Consider the following 17,314-nt stretch of genomic DNA (forward strand, 5'->3'; position numbering starts at 1 on the left):
GGCTGAAGGTTTTTGGCGATTTTGGAAATGTTCACTATAATAACTATTAATAGTGATACTTTGAATGATATATCTTTTACTGTCTGATTTATGGTAGTCTCTTGCCTAAATAAAGGGTTGGGATTAAAATATATTATTACTAGATTGAGACTGAGATAAGTCTGCATCGATTTTGATAGCACACGCAGACTTATGTTGGTCTAACTCTATTAGTAAATAAAAGCTGATCATCTTAACTGGGTGAGACTAGCGACATTTGCAGTGCCGGAGTATTCACATAACCTGTTGTAAACAAAAAAGACTTGTTGAGTATTTTCTATGACAACTCGGGGGGGGGGGGACTTTTTGACTAGACTTAAGCTAGTCTTAAGTTTTAGTTTTAGTTTTTTTTTTATATATTGTTGTATTGACGTTTATTGGATAAAACTTATTCATCTAATTAAAATTTTTCTATGTCAACAATTCATGACCCTTATCAAGAGTACGAGCTATTTTAAAAAGGTCAAGACCAAGGTCAATACTAAGTTCCAAGTCGTAGTCAAGAATCAAGGCTTTTCCAAGAGCTTCCTTAATCTGTCCAATGCTCATTCTGTCATCAGCTCCTTAGTCGATGACCATCAGACCAATTGTGACAAAGAAGTACTTATTTATTTATTTATTTATTATTCGGAGAATCAACAGCTATCAATTGTACAGTAGTTACAGTTTCCGAAATACCTTCTTTAATACACAAAGATCCCAACGAATCGAGAAACATCACTTTTGTAAAGTCGGGTGTAATAAGATTAGAGGATTGGAACATAAATTAGGGCCCGATTCGGATTATGAAATAGACATCTATTAGACATCACCAAGATACGATAACGATTGTTTAAGATCTAACCTGTCAAATTTGACATTTGCGATTCTGGAGATACTCTTGAACGATTTCCACAGGATATGACTTAGACATCTAATTCACATCTAATAGTTATCTTACTCTATCTAACGTAAAAGTGACATTATTTAGTTGCCCGAATTGCGCTGCAAAAGAGAACTAGTTGATATCTAAACTATAACGTATCTAGAATGGATCTAGTACGTGTCGTCTCTGGTGAATATCTTGAAGTTCGAATACAGCAGTTAGTCTTAAATTGTCAGGCCAATTCGAACGTACAATAATATAAAGTAAAGACATGTATGGATAATATAAAGACATGTAACGTAACTGATGTCATTCAGTTGGGAATTTTAGTCGTACTTGTCCGTACATGTCAATACATGTCAGTACGCGCCAATGCGCTAATGCGCGGGAGAGACACACAATATCTAAATAACGTGATTCATATATTATTAAATCTGATGTCAGTTTACGTTCGAATTGGCCTTTGTGCCTGAATTAAACCGCCTCGAGATTGTTTTTATCTATCTGCTGGTCTGCTCTCCCCAACCCTAATTAGGGACGAAGATCCGATAAGAATTAGCATCCGATGTAATCGCACTGGCTGAATAATTAACGTCCTCAGATTGATTCTCTTTCAAAACGGTCGGGTAGTTTTAGCATTTTAGCGCATGGTTTGCGGAATGTATTGATCGTTAATATTTTTTATTAAACTTTAGAGGCCCCCAGATTACCAGTTCGCAACTGTTACCTTTTGCGATTAACTGACAGGCCGATATCGGCGGGCGAAATGGTAATCCCAACAGATTGGGCCCCCTGGGCCCCTTTTTAACCGACTTCCAAATCCCAAAGGAGGAGGTTATCAATTCGGTTGTACGTTTTTTTTTTTTATTTTGTTTTTTTTTTTTTTATGTTTGTTACTCCATATCTCCGTCATTACTGTAAACTTTAGGGGGCCCCAGATTACCAGTTCGCTGGAAGATACCAGCCTGTCAGTTATTCGCAACTGTTACCTTTTGCGATTAACTGACAGGCCGATATCGTCTGGCGAACTGGTGATCTGTGGGCTCTGGGCCCCTTTAGACTATAAACTGAACTATTACCATATCATTTACTAGGCCATCCAGTTACGGAATACAGAGTACCTATTCGTTCAAATTTTTCGATTACCTACATGCAAGGAGTGAGTGAAAATCATATTGCAAGATTGTATTAACTTCTTTGTTAAAAGTGACAACAATAAAGTGTTTTAATCCGCGTCAGCTTCTGTGATTTATACAAATAATTCAATGTTAAAAGCTGACGTTTCACTGATTATGCTGAAAAAACCGATATCCAATCACGTTTAATTGGTACGCGGGCTAATTTCAGTGCTAGTACGATGGATCGCTGTAATTACGAGTACACCTCTGCTGAAAGGATGCGCAAAGCTGAAAGGAGGTTTTGTCGATACGTTTCATAAGAGCAGTCAGTTGGAGGAATTTAATCACGTACCTACCTATTGTGTTTCATTGCTTATGTCTCTATTTCAAGGTACAACAATAGGGGGACAATTGAATGTTGTGTCATCGCCGTTATTATGATTTTTTTTTAATTGGAAAAAGGTAAACATTTGACCACAATCTAACCTGAAGGTAAGTGCCGATGCAGTCTAGGATGGAACATGCTCACCTAAAAGAAGTCTATTCATTCTCGATTTAAAGAGATCCAAGTTATAGTGGACTGGGAATAGATTGTAACACGTGTCGAGTTAAAATTTTGTACGTTTGGTGGTTGTTTGCTATAAGTTTTTATTTTTGCGTTGGGAGGGTGCTAAAATGAATTGCATGTAAAAATACGCATGTAAATAGGTATAACGGGTTAACACTGATTGACTATCACGTTATTAAGTATTTCGTGGATTAGTAAAGTAAGTAATGTTTTTGTTTTAATTTACATTCAATTTAATTATCCAACCTACTTACAATATATCACATCCGGACATACGAAAGCATTTTTGCCCAAGCTGAAACGGAGATCTTCACTAACGCTTGGTCAACAAATCACGACTTTCTAACTTCCACTCGATTGGTTACGTCTAAACAAGTCTAGACAGGGCAAACAATTAGACACATAGTCTATTATGTTTTAATTAGAGCTATTATGTTTACTGTTAATTAATTAATATTGTGAACTGGTTGTTAGCGGCTCTCCTAAGCGTCGATTAAGCGTAGGTAATAATTATGGCCTTGATAATTCACAATAATTTGAAGATGTGTATTTTCGCGATTGATTCTCTATTTGTTAATACTCCAGAAATTACGCTGTTGAGAAAATAATATTAACGAATGTTTCTTATACTTTATTTTAGCAACTTATTCGCGGACAAAGTCAAGGGCGAAAAGTAGTGAATACCAAAAATACATGCGTAAATTCTCTGTTTTATATATTCATTGTATTTATTTCCTAACCTCAGCGGCACTTACCTGCCCTCACTTGAGCAAATTAAAAGCGGTCCGAGTGTTTTCGATTAGATCCCATTAAGGCGTTGCCGGCAACCGGCAACCCTTGACCGCCGCACAGTGCACAGATTGACAGATTGAGATTACAATCAGAGATTTTCTTTTGTTTTATACCATTGGATAAAATATAGGAAAGACGTGATGTGAAACTTGTGATGAGATTGATGCGTGCGTGCGTGCGTGCGTGCGTGCGTGCGTGCGTGCGTATGTGTGTGTGTGTGTGTGTGTGTGTGTGTAGAATCCGCAAAAACCGCGAAGTTGAACAGATAGTTACGAACCAAACATCATTGGTGTCACAAAGTCGCAAAGGCTTGGCCATCTCGAGATTCTCGAGCGAATGGAAGGCGATCGGGCGGTGAAAAGAGCGTTCGAGGGAAAACCGACAGCACGCCGCTCGGTCGGTCGACCTAGGTATCGATGGACATGTAGGATGGATAGGTAGGATGGATGGATGGATGGATGGAAGGTATGGATGGATGTGGTGCACGCGGATCTATGTGAGCTCCAGTTAGAAAACTGACGAGAAACAGCTCAGGATCGGGAACAGAGACGAGCAGTCGTGTTGGAGGCGAAGACTTTGGGTCGCTGCGCCAGAGGAGTAAGTAAGTGTGCGATAGAGATAGGACATGGCGGGTCATTTTAGTAAATTCTTCGTGATTAGTACCTTAATTTACTGTGTCCTAGGCCTGATTCAATAAATCGATAATTGTTCGTCAAAAACTTCCAGAACCCTTTAAATTATGCAACTACCTTGTACGGTCTGTTCTTGTAGGACCTTACCTTACCTGGTAAGTACTTGGTAATCTCTCAAAGATTATCTCCTGACCCGGCCCTTCAACGTTTCAATTGTTAATTAGGTGCGGTGATGAATGGATGTCAGGCTTTTGTTAGAAAGGGTTAAGGTACGATGGGGTTATTCGGGATCGAGATAAATTCAATTATAAACTGAAATAGATTTCATACGAAAGAAAAAGTGCCGAGTACGGGTATCATGGTCGTCTTGTCTACGTGACAGCGTGATAAAACGTTGTCCGTCACTTTCCATCCCGCACGTAGATAAAAGCATCCATAATACCCCGGTAGGGTTAAATATTTTAATAAAACAAATTGATTTGTTGCTTTTTAGGGTTCCGTAGCAAAATCGCAAAAAATGGAACCCTTATAGATTCGTCATGTCTGTCTGTCTGTCCGTCCGTATGTCACAGCCACTTTTTTCCGAAACTATAAGAACTATACTGTTGAAACTTGGTAAGTAGATGTATTCTATGAACCGCATTAAGATTTTCACATAAAAATAGAAAAAAACAACAGTAAATTTTGGGGGTTCCCCATACTTAGAACTGAAACTCAAATATTTTGCCCATGCATGCGTGTATTTATGGATAGGTCTTCAAAAATGATGTTGAGGTTTCTAATATAATTTTCTTCTAAACTGAATAGTTTGCGCGAAAAACACTTCCAAAGTGATAAAATGTGTGCCCCCCCCCCCCCTATAACTTCTAAAATAAGAAAATGATAAAACTAAAAAAAAATATATGATGTAGGTACATTACCATGCAAACTTCCACCGATATTTGGTTTGAACGAGATCTTTTAATAATACGTTATATCAATCGTAAACCGCAATTTTATTATGTTACTTGCTGCTACGGAACCCTTCATGGGCGAGTCCGACTCGCACTTGGCCGCTTTTTTTTGATATAGGAGGCAAACTATCAGATATAAGAATTATCCCACGTAGTACATACAGGTACCTACAATATATCTTAACTCAGAATTACATAAGAATTTTATTTACTGTTTTAGGAAACTACCCCACGAAAGCATTACCACGTTTTCAGATAAAATACAGCCATTTTTAAAAAAAACGAGAATAGTAGTTTAATTCTAATAACATTTAAGAACAATAATCGAAACGAGTTAAACGATATGTCTACTACAATAACGCCATAATGTCTCAAGGAAATTTCATAACTTGTGACTTTCGAGTCCAATGACCGGTAATAATCCCAATGCACTTTATAGTTCCCTTTGTTACAAGTAGAAAGGGTACAGGTGTACAAACGGTTTAAGCCTACTAAATTGCTGTAAACCTAGCCTGTTAGGCCATGAAACTAGATTCTAAGCTGATTCAAAGAGTTAACTACGAGTATCATTGAAATGAAAGGAATGGGTTGTTAAACCAAAACCGTATTGCGGCCGGATTCAGCCGGAAAGGAAATATGTAGGTACTTACGTTAGGGTGGTTCACGTTTGTATGGGAAAAATTCAAACTCTAGCTAGAAGAAGCAGCACCCTCTCATTTTGTTACACTTGTTTTGATGACTAAATATGCCATGTTTTGTAATCTTATCTCAACTACAAGGCGGTGCTCAAACACTTTGAAAATTTTCAAAGTTGTATGAAATCCATAAAAATCAAGTTATTTTTTTTGGGTTTTATGTAAGTAGTAGTTTTCACATTATTTGAAAGTGTGATTTAAAAGTTATTTGGTGAAAAGCAATTTTTATTTCTATTTTTTATGATTTTTTAGATGAAATTCTAAAGATCTTACTTTTGAAAAATTATAAAAAATATAACTAAAAATGTTTTTCTACTTAAAAACTTATAAACCACATATGCAAATAATGTTATAACAGATACTTAAATAAAATTCTGAATAATAAATTCTTGTTTTTTTTTTGTTTTCATACAACATACAAAATTTTCAAAGTGGTTGAGCACCCCCTTGTAGTTGAGATAAAAGTACGAAACTTGGTGCATTTTATCAACATAATAAGTGTAACAAAATAAGGTGGTGCCCCGTCGGAAAATAAAAAAAAATGTTTTTTGAACCACCCTAACCCTTTCCGACCGGTTAGATATAATCCTGCAAACTACTTTTAAAAAATCCTGTCCGCAAGCAAATCGTCTTTTCGAGCTCAAACCTATTCTGATCTAAACTGCAGATATTAGAGACATGTTTGAGTTCTAAATACCGTAGGTCAGTGGCATCAGTCGGTCGCAAGACAGTGGTGAAGATGGTGGCGAATTTTGGTGTGAGTAGTGACACACGTAAGTTCATAATTTCGTATAATTTTGGTATCGAAGTTGCTATTTAATACTTAATTATTACAGTAAAAGAGTTAAATGAGTTTATCAAGCACAAATTAGAGCAAAAATATGTTTTTAGGGAAAACTACATGCTCGTAAAAAATAAGTGCACGAATTTGTGGGTTCGGCCGTAGCCCGTGAATCAATTGTCATAACTATTTGCAAGTTTGTGAGTATCTGGCTTTTGCGCAAAAACTTAAATCACAATAGATAGCATATCTTTGATCATTTTATAATATATTCCGTTTCTTAGGTTTTGTATTTTTTAAGACGTCCATTAGGAGCCAGACAAATTCTTTGAATTTTGTGTTATGGTGATATAGGTATCAAATATTGAAGAATTTCACGACCACCTCATTCTAGCTTATTCGCTTTTGGAATGGATTCACTATGAAAGCGAAGAATCAGACGATGTTCTAGCTTCGCTGCATCAGATCGTGGTGTATAAAACCCGTCCAGTAGGGTTAAAAGTATGGTGATTATAATTCTGCCGGATTTATGCTTGATTTCGGTACATCCATATAAAGCAGTTTGGCTGTGATATTATGTCACTGGGGTTAGGTCCAGCTGTTGGTCTATACTCGATTTTTTATCGAAGTATATGCCAAGGTAGTTAATTTATATCGTCATAGATTCTTTACAACTATATTATTTGCTGTAAAACTCAATAATAGCAGATGACACAGCACGGGTAAAGTAATGGTGAATCGAATTCCTGACAGATGGAGTTTGACATTCAAAGACGACAATGATATGTGACATGGAGAGATTCGGCTGATGATGACAGATTAAGTAACGTTCTAGTTAAGTGGAAAGACAGTAAATTACGTTCTTCGGCTTCTAACTGTTCAAGTTTTCAGGCACAATCAATATTAGGGTTGTGAAGGGAAAAAGATTTGATCAAATAGTTGATGTAACAGCTCCAGAATTAGTTATAAACTATATTAAACACATGTAAATACTTTCTTTTTACTTGTGAATGAATCAATATTCATTTTATGAAAACTTTTTCAAGGATTTCCATAACTATGATGTAGGTAGTTGAATTGAGAGTGTTGATTCTTAAGGAGAACTGTGATGATTATGTAAAGTTAAAGACATATTATTATACTTGTGTATTGTTGTGTAAAATGTTGCGTTTTTTTCATATCATTTTACAAATTCAAATGAATTTGCACGTTCGTGCATTTACAGATAAATCCTGAACGTCACTTTCGTGCATGCGATTTTTTTTATGATGAAGGGTCGTTGGATTTTTTTTATCATTTTTTACGTGTATTTTATAACAAATGAAAACGGTTCACATGCATTTTTCATTAGTTTTTGCAAAACATTTTTCCCGGCCGTAAAGGGCTAAGGTACGTATTATTACATTTAACACATTCAGTGCCGGGAACTCGCTTGGCGGGCTCTCTGTTCGTAGTTGGACTCTACAAAGCGGGAAGACGCTTAAATCGGCTACGCGTGTCGTTACGAAAACGTTTGACCCGTCACTGCCGCAGACAATACCCTGTCAACAAGGATAAACATACTTCCACCACATGTAGAACTGCACAGGGATCCCGGGGCAGCGAGCGAGTGATATCTTGGTCTTGAGTAGGAGGATCCATCACCACTGTAGTAGCCGCCACGCTATTGACAAAGATACAAAACTAACCTCCACCACACGTCGCATAGCACAGGGATCCCGGGGTAGCGAGCCAGTGGTACCGAGGCCTTGAGCAGGAGGATCCATCGCCGCAGTGTACATAACCCTATCAACAAGGATAACACATACCTCCACCACACGTCGCAGAGCACAGGGATCCCGGGGTAGCGAGCCAGTGGTACCGTGGCCTTGAGCAGGAGGATCCATCGCCGCAGTGTACATAACCCTATCAACAAGGATAACACATACCTCCACCACACGTCGCAGAGCACAGGGATCCCGGGGTAGCGAGCCAGTGGTACCGTGGCCTTGAGCAGGAGGATCCATCGCCGCAGTATACATAACCCTATCAACAAGGATAACACATACCTCCACCACACGTCGCAGAGCACAGGGATCCCGGGGTAGCGAGCCAGTGGTACCGTGGCCTTGAGCAGGAGGATCCATCGCCGCAGTATACATAACCCTATCGACAAGGATAGCACATACCTCCACCACACGTCGCAGAGCACAGGGATCCCGGGGTAGCGAGCCAGTGGTACCGTGGCCTTGAGCAGGAGGATCCGTCGCCGCCGCAGACGCCGCACTCGTCGACGCGTCGCGTGCTGCCCACGCGCAGGTCGCAGCCGACGCGCTGGGGACAAAAATTATATGGCTATTCATAAAAGTTCATCATAATCTAACAAACCGTTGATATTTGCTTGTCCTTATCCATTTTGATATTTGTGTTTGTTAAAAAGGGACAAAATTCAACAAAGATTTGGTAAGTTTTATGAATAAGTACTTCTTCTTCTCACAGTGCAAGAACTAATTCCGTCCGTGGAGTGTAAGTGGATCGATCTGCAATGCAAGAGTTAAAAGTGACGAAAAAGCTTTTAGATGATTACCTGATACATTTTTGGTAGAAATTATGTTGAACTTCTGTATAATTATTAAGTCTATGGCAAAGTGCACCCACACACGGGAAGCTGATATTTGGACACATTACTACTTCACCTCACTGAGTCGTCGCATGAATATGCTATAAGCAATCCTGCGGTATCACAGCTTGTTACGACAGAAAGTGCTTTTAATGATACAGTAAAATGTGCCAACTTTACTCCCCAATGGGTTTTTGTGCTTAAATAGTTTTTATAATATGAAAACGACATCACAACATCATTTAAGTTGTGGCTACATGAGAGTAGTGATGCTTTACTTTTAATCTTCATATACAGGTATCAACATACTTACTTGTACCACAATATAGTTGATAACTATTGTAATAAACGAAGATAAATGCTAGGAAGAAGAAGAAATTAAATTTCGACTTCTGGAGCTAATTTTGAAGCAAAGTAGGCAAAATTGTCTTTTAATACGATATAAGAGACAGACAAGCTGACAAATCACATTGAGGTAAGCAATAAAATGATCGTCGTCTATGGACACCTGTAACACCTGCTGTGGTACTTCCTCAGTTATTTCACTTTCTTTTCTTCAAAACACAACTAAGTGTTTCCTCTGTATCCACAGCACGCCATTCGTCACGTCTCGCGTGATTTAGCGTTAGCTGTTCTGACGCATTCTACATCTGTTTGCTCAGAGTTGGCTGCGAGTGTTTTATTTATGACTAGCTTTTAGAACTTGTCCCGTTCATTTATCTACAGGGGCGTGTAAAGATTAAACTCTGATCTTGTTTCGATATTAAGTTCTCTCAGTCCTGCTTGCTCGTACATCAACATCTTTTATATGACTTGTATTTCAAATGCCGGGTTTTATTTAAGAGATTCTGTGGTCGGATTTCAATAAATTAGTCAAACCATTTAACAGTTTAAATGTAGTTTTCAAAACCATTTTATTTTGAACTATATTTCTTTAAGTATAGGGGAAACATACGCTGTTATATACGCTGACTCATTTTTGGAGCCTAATTTAACATGTGCAATAATTTCACAGAAATATAAATTTAATTATTCTTCTGTTGTATTTTCTCAATGTTCTGCATTTCACCATTTAAGAGCCCTTCAACGTGCACACTAGCGCCACTGCTAAATAATCGTGATTATTTAAATTTAACGACAGGTATTTAAAAATGGGGGCCGCTACGGACTGTATTGTGTATTTAAGTACCTACCTTTTGAATACATCAAACTAGTTTTTATTTTGCTGGATTCGTCGATCTAGGAACTCAAAACAAAAAACGGCCGTTTTTACTTTGGACGCAGAGATTGACAAATCCAGCAACATAAAAACTAGTATGATGTATTCAAAAGGTACCTACTTAAATACACAATACAGTCCGTAGCGGCCCCCATTTTTAAATATTTTTCGTGAAATTTAAATAATCACGATTATTTAGCTGTGGCGCTAGTGTGCACGTTGAAGGGCTCTTAACGAGGTAGGTATGTTAGGTACTATGTCTGTACACAAACCACATACATACTCTGTTTATTTGTTTTAAGTATACCTAACACGCTCGCAATCCCAAAAAATGGTTAAGAATGCCTTTAATATAAAGAATGGTTAATATAAACAGTCCCGGAACATTATTTCTCGATCAGCTCCCAAAATCCTGCATATATTACAGCCGAAGTCACAAAAGTACTCACTTGATGCTGTGGGGATAGGAACTTTCGTTAAAAATGGCTTGGCAAGTAATCCCAATAATTGGAGTAGACTCCAATTATTGGGATTATTTGCCAAGCGGACCCCGACTCTCTTGAGCCGTGGCAAAGAGTCGGACAGCGAGAGGCAAATGATGATGATGTTACCAAACCTAATTACGAAAAGCAATACGAGAAGTTAACTTTCTGAACTACTTTTCTCTGTTACGATAATTTACAGTGAATGTATCGGCGCAAATGATATAAAGAGCGAACAAACTTCCGCCGGGACACTTAAATATGAAATACTACATATTTTGCCGGAAAATCGAGTATCAGCACATGTCATAAGAGATAACAGTTAAAAATAAACGTCCCAAATAAGGTTAAATTTAACTATTTAAGGTAAGTAGTAAACTTATTTTTATACGATGAAAATATTTATCTTCAAACTGATATTGAAAAGGTAAAAATCGGTAGGTAGGTACATATTTATGGCATTATTCATAAACGCGCTATTTACCACTTCAATATCTCCCTTGAGGTTAATGTTAACGATTTCTATGCAGACGAAGTCACGGGCTTAGGCTAGTATTCGCATAAACATTTATTATAAGGCAAGTTCTACGGCCCATAATTCAATTTGTTTACGGCTGGATACTTCTGAGAGAGGTTAATTAAAGCTTACCTTGTCTGTAGGACTGGAAATTCTACTGAATTGAAAGTGCTATTACATTTTCAAGGATCCAAATATTCATTCATCTGAAGTTTTACAATTAATTTTTAAAAGTAAACATAAAAGGCAAACTTCCGCGTACCACTTATTGGTCTACCGTTTAACTGAGAGGGTTAGTAAAAGGTTTTAATGATCAGCTACGGATTACTGGTTAATGCTTTGGTTGCATAAATATGAGTACCTGGGAGACCGGAATTTGCTCGGCTAATATATAAAAACTCAAAAATGCGCGTTTTTCGAGAGAAAAAAACCTACCTAGATCAAATTTCCGCCCCCGAAAACCCTCTTATAGCAAATTTCATCAAAATCGTTAGAGCTGTTTCCGAGATCCAGGAAATATATTATATAAATGAATATGGAAAATCTCCAGCCAACTTATTTAACACCCTGAGATAAATAGTAGATCTACCTACAACAAAATTGAAAGATCTATTACATTTTCAAAGAACCAAATTAAATCCTATCATGCAAACGTTTTACAACTCATTTTTAAAAGCAAACATAAAATTCTGCCTTCCGCGCTGAATTTAATACTTTACAGCATCCAAAAAATCAGTTCACCCCACACCAGTTATAAATTACCCCGATATGTAGCAGTGACACTGCTCATCGTTTATTCACGAGCTCGAATCGAGCTGCTGCCACACAAATGTGGCGAATTTTCCGATTATCATAATAAAGTAGGTTGAACCCGTCCCTTTTGCCCCAGAATATAACGCCGTATGAGAGAGTGGGTGCGAGTAATCGATCCTGACTGGTTAAGAGGATTTAAAGTTGAAGATAATTGCCAGCGAAATGTTTGTTTGGGGGCTGAAAGGTTTTTTTGGTTGAGCTTTAATGTGATCAAACACGACGGGTGGAGTTTTTTGGTACTGATCCAAATGTGACGTGTTTTTTTATGATTTACGTGTTAATGTGTGAGTATAGATGTAGGTAAATTTGAGCCGCATATTATTGTATAATGAAAGTTGTTTCGGTACTCTGTGTTAATGATCTCAAAATTCTTGGTAAATACCTACCTATTTAAATTTTCACACAGATCGACCTAGTCCCACAGCTCACAGTAAGCTCAATAAGGCTTGTGTTGTGGGTACTAGACGACGATATATATAATATACACATATATATAAATACTTATAGAAAACATCCATAACTCAGGAACAAATATTTGTGATGAACACACAAATAAATGCCCTTCCCAGGATTCGAACCCGGGACCTCCTGCTTAGCTAGGCTAGGCTGGGCTATTGTGATTTTAAAGAATGTTTAATTTAACTAACAGAGAGCAATTAATATTACAAAAATTTCCAAGAGGGAATATAACCTTTTTGTTGCGTAAATAGTTATCTTATCACTTTGTGATGTCGAGTCAGTAGCTACATCTTATAAAACAAAGTCCCCCACCGCGTCTGCCTGTTTATGTGTTTGTTCGCGATAAACTCAAAAACTAGTGAACGGATTTTCATGCGGTTTTCACCTAATTCTTGAGGAAGGTTTAGTAAACCCGTGCGAAGCCGGGGCGGGTTGCTAGTTTTGATTAAAAACAAAATAATATATGTCGCTACGTTTTTTTTGGTAAACATGAAAGCTACATTAGGACCTATACTAATTATTATACCCTTACAATATGTTGGCGTGTCAAAAGTACACGCTGTATGATATGAATATTCGAATTTTAATGTAAAAAATATCAGATCTGTCCACAAAAACACAGATTAAGTGTCACTTCTTTTTCTTTTTTCCTTTCGCCATTTTTGAAAGCGAGACCGTACTCTCCAAAACTCCCATTAAAAGTAACTCACCTAAAACACTAGAGGGCCAGAAGGCCCCGAAAGTGATATAACTCCGGAACGGCCACTACCCCAATTCTTTCAGCATTTTGCATAATTTCATATATTATTTAAGTGGCGACTTTCTACCATCGTTTGCATATTTGCATAATCCGACCCGCCGTGTACTGCCTGAATACTAATTCAGTTTTCAAGTTAGATGGCGCTGTAAAGGATAATAATGACATTGGATGGTGACCTTTTTTGAGGGTCTTTGAGATATGTTAACCTTTATAAGTATCGGAGAAATGTTGCCCACGAGATAAAATTTAATTTATTGCGTAGAGCCGCAAGTATCCATACAGGGTGGCTAAAAATAACTGCATTCCCGTTGCTAGGGAGGCTTTGGACAACTGAGCAACTTTTACTATGGGACCAAACCCGAAATCGCCAAAAAAGAATTGGCTGGTCCTATGCTATGCTATGCCTAAGCTATGGCAGGGTAAAAAAAAATTTCACGTTTTTGGGGTTGTTCCTATAGCCACCGTGTATAAAACAAAGACACATACAAAATTATAATCTCCTAATTTTGGAGTATGAAGAATATACCTACATTTGATTATTGTCATGATATTTAACTGCATCTCTTATTCAAACCGAATATGACCCATATTCTTATTAAGGACTCCATTACTTAGAAGCCAGAAAAATCCCCTTTCTCCCAAGTCTATTCAAAACCCTCCTTCTATAGAAGTAATTCCAATAACTGTTTCCATAAGAATGCTCTTAATACCGACACAGTGGAAAGACCTTTTTAAACAAAGAAAAAAAATGCGAATTGAAACCTCGTGACACAATGTCGGAGCCGACCTGACATCATCAGGGAATGGGGACGCGAAATAATAAGGCTTGGGGGTGGAGCAAGGTGAGAGAGAAAGCGTTCCAGAAACCCTGCATTTATAGCAAGCCTTCTTCTTGCAGTGCCATCTCCTACTGGTCGGCTATCACGAGGGTAATACGGACTTTAGACACAGTCGCGCGAAATAAATTTAAACCATGCTCGAAGATTTTTGAGTCATTATTAGTTACAACTTCACTGAAGACCTCCTATTAAGCCTTATGTATTATTTATTAATCCTTATTCATTATTCATCTTTAGTCGGGGTAAAAATAGTAAGTAGGGACCTAAGTAGGGAAACGGTGGTGGCCGAGTGGATATGACGTCCTACTTTCAATCCGGAGGTCGCGGGTTCAAATCCTGGCTCGGATCAATGAGTTTTTCGGAGCTGATGTACGAAATATCATTTGATCTTTACCACTTTTCGGTGAAGGAAAACATCGTGAGGAAACCTGCGAAGAAATTCAAAGGTGTATGTGAAGTCCTCAATCTGCATTGGGCTAGCGTGAGGCTTATTATAGCCCAAGCTCTCTCGCGCATGAGTGGAGGCCTGTGCCCAGCAGTGGGACGTATCTAGGCTGAATAATTATTAAGTAGATACCTATAAAAAATCTAACTTCGGGTGCATCCAGAAACCAAGCAGGTTCAAGAGGCATATGTATGTATACGTAAAATACTGAACATAACCTTTCATCTCTTTTGTATTTTTCTAATCAGTATTAAATTCTGTTTGGCGCTCAATAGTAAAAAATCTCGCTATCTCCTAACTTGTACCACCCTCGCCAGTAGTCGTCGGCGCCAGCCTTTGTCTAGCATGTTTGCTCCCGTTTTTAAAATTAAAACTATGTGGCCCGGAACATGAGCCCCTAGTTATTTGTCGCAACAACCACATTTTCCTAGGAAGAAATTGTTCGGCCTTTCAAGCATTTTTTAAGAAACTGATGAAAAGAGTCCAATCTCGATATTGGTCTCGGAATAATAAAAGAATACCGGCCTTATCTTTTACCCGACCCGAATATGATAGTTTATAACTGGCAACCAGCTTTTTAATAGCTAGGTAGGTACAGATTGTAGTGCATAATTATATTCCATCATATTTTGACGGAAACCCACGAACGCGTCTTTCTATTTCAGTCAGTCTCGGTACAAAGCACTGCGGTTGACTGAAGTAGCATGACAAATACGAACGTTTCCGAGAAAATACGATGGAAAACAAAGTATGCACCACATCTGTACTCGATAAGTCGATATCCGATATCGGATATCATAAACTATTAATCGCCCAACTCCATTGCTGCGGAAAATGTCATAAAGGTAATTTTATCGAGAAGATTATAATATTTTTTTGACGTTTGTGCAGTAATGCAGTCGGCAGTATTGCGAGGCGACGCTACTGCCGACTGCATTAGGGCTCGGCCACAAATTATTTTATGTGCTGTTCAGATAGGGTAGACCAGAATTTATTTGTAAAATTTAAATAACAAGCATAATTTGTCGATTTTGCCGCCCTCTGTCATGTCAAGACCTTTTTGAAGTACGGAACCCTAAAAATGTACCTACCCACCTACCATTTTCTCGAAAAATTTCGCGCTCGCTACGCTCGCGTTTTCATTTAAGTACCTACATTATTTGTGACCCATCTGACTACATTGTAAATTTGGGATGGTCGTCGATTCTTGTATCTTCGTGGTATTATGGGTTCCGTTTTTTTCCTTTTGAAGTACGGATACGGAACCCTAAAAGTTTACCTACGTACTATTTTCTCGAAAAAATTTCGCGCTCGCTACGCTCGCGTTTTCGTTTACCTAACTACATTTTATTGTGACCCATCTGACCATATCATTGAATGATAACACAGAACCTAGTAGAACGCCAGCGGTAATGTCCACGCTATCGGAGCAGCTTTCGTCTACTATACGGCTCATATGCGTCTACCGGATAAAAAGCTAGCGATCCATTTGTATGGCATAGTCTTTCGAGCAGACTCAATGCCAGACCCGACCGAACTCCTTAGCTATATCCAGCCTGACTGCCAATGCCTCACCTTGATTCTCAATGGCCAAAACCCAGCGGTACCCACCGGTCACCGATCAGATCAGGCAAATATAAATAGGTTGCATCGTCATTGAGTGACAAAAACGGCCCATATAAATCTGTATCTAGAATGTGACATTTGTGACGTTACCTTATGTGCATGTTAATATGGCTATGGTGTGTTGTAGCGAGGCGGATAGGGGCGGCAAAATCGGCATAGCCTACGGGCGGCAAATGTCTAAATCCGGCACTGGTCACAGCCATTTTTTTCCGAAACTATAAGCACTATAGAATTGAAACTTGGTAAGTAGATGTATTCTGTGAACCGCATTAAGATTTTCATACAAAAATAGAAAAAAAATATAAAATTATTAGGGTTCCCCATACATAGAACTGAAACTCAAAAATTTTTTTTTTTGATCAATCCCATACGTGTGGGGTGTCTATGGATAGGTCTTCAAAAATGATATTGAGGTTTCTAATATCATTTTCTTCTAAACTGAATAGTTTGCGCGAGAGATACTTCCAAAGTGGTAAAATGTGTGTCCCCCCCCCCTGTAACTTCTAAAATAAGAGAATGATAAAACTAAAAAAATATATATGATGTACATTATCATGCAAACTTCCACCGAAAATTGGTTTGAACAAGATTTGGTAAGTAGTTTTTTTTTAATACGTCATAAACCGTAAACCGCAATTTTATTATGTTACTTGCTGTTACGGAACCCTTCATGGGCGAGTCCGACTCGCACTTGGCCCCTTTTAATAATTAAACAATGCTAAAAACTAAAACTAAATAAAATAAAATATAATTAAAAAATGTCTAGGAAATTGGGCCCCTTTGGCATGGTGCCGAGGACGCTGGCAGCATTTCCTCGCTGTATTGCTAAGCTAATACGTTGAGCGAGAAAGCTGCCAGCTCTTCGGTCACCAGTGAAGTCTTTAAGCCTTTTTGTGAGCTCTTTAAAAAGCTGTACAGCATTAGGACCCCACGGGCCAAGGGTCTCAACCCCAAATGGCATAAAAATATACTCGGGGCCGAGACCCCTGTACTTCTGGGATTTTAGCTTTTCGGCCGCTTTAGCCGCCGCACCTGCTTGGTTACTGGTTCCCGTCAGGTGGGAAGGGGCCAGAGTGTCTACGCAGGTAGCGTCCCACACTAGCACCCTTCCC

At 38.3% G+C, this 17,314-nt stretch overlaps 2 protein-coding genes across 2 annotated transcripts in view; one reads left to right on the forward strand and one right to left on the reverse strand.

Moving 5' to 3' along the window:
• The window catches only part of LOC134679542 (protein madd-4), a 425,780-nt gene that overhangs the window by 39,039 nt on the left and 369,427 nt on the right, over positions 1-17,314 (reverse strand). The window contains exon 8 of the mRNA XM_063538500.1: positions 8,612-8,756. Within this exon, the coding sequence (XP_063394570.1) occupies positions 8,612-8,756 (145 nt within the window). The remainder of the gene's footprint in view (positions 1-8,611; positions 8,757-17,314) is intronic.
• Positions 1-17,314, forward strand: part of LOC134679544 (uncharacterized) — an 89,159-nt gene that overhangs the window by 20,117 nt on the left and 51,728 nt on the right. The window lies entirely within an intron of this gene.

Source organism: Cydia fagiglandana, chromosome 2, assembly GCF_963556715.1.
Source record: "Cydia fagiglandana chromosome 2, ilCydFagi1.1, whole genome shotgun sequence".
Lineage (NCBI taxonomy): Eukaryota > Metazoa > Arthropoda > Insecta > Lepidoptera > Tortricidae > Cydia > Cydia fagiglandana.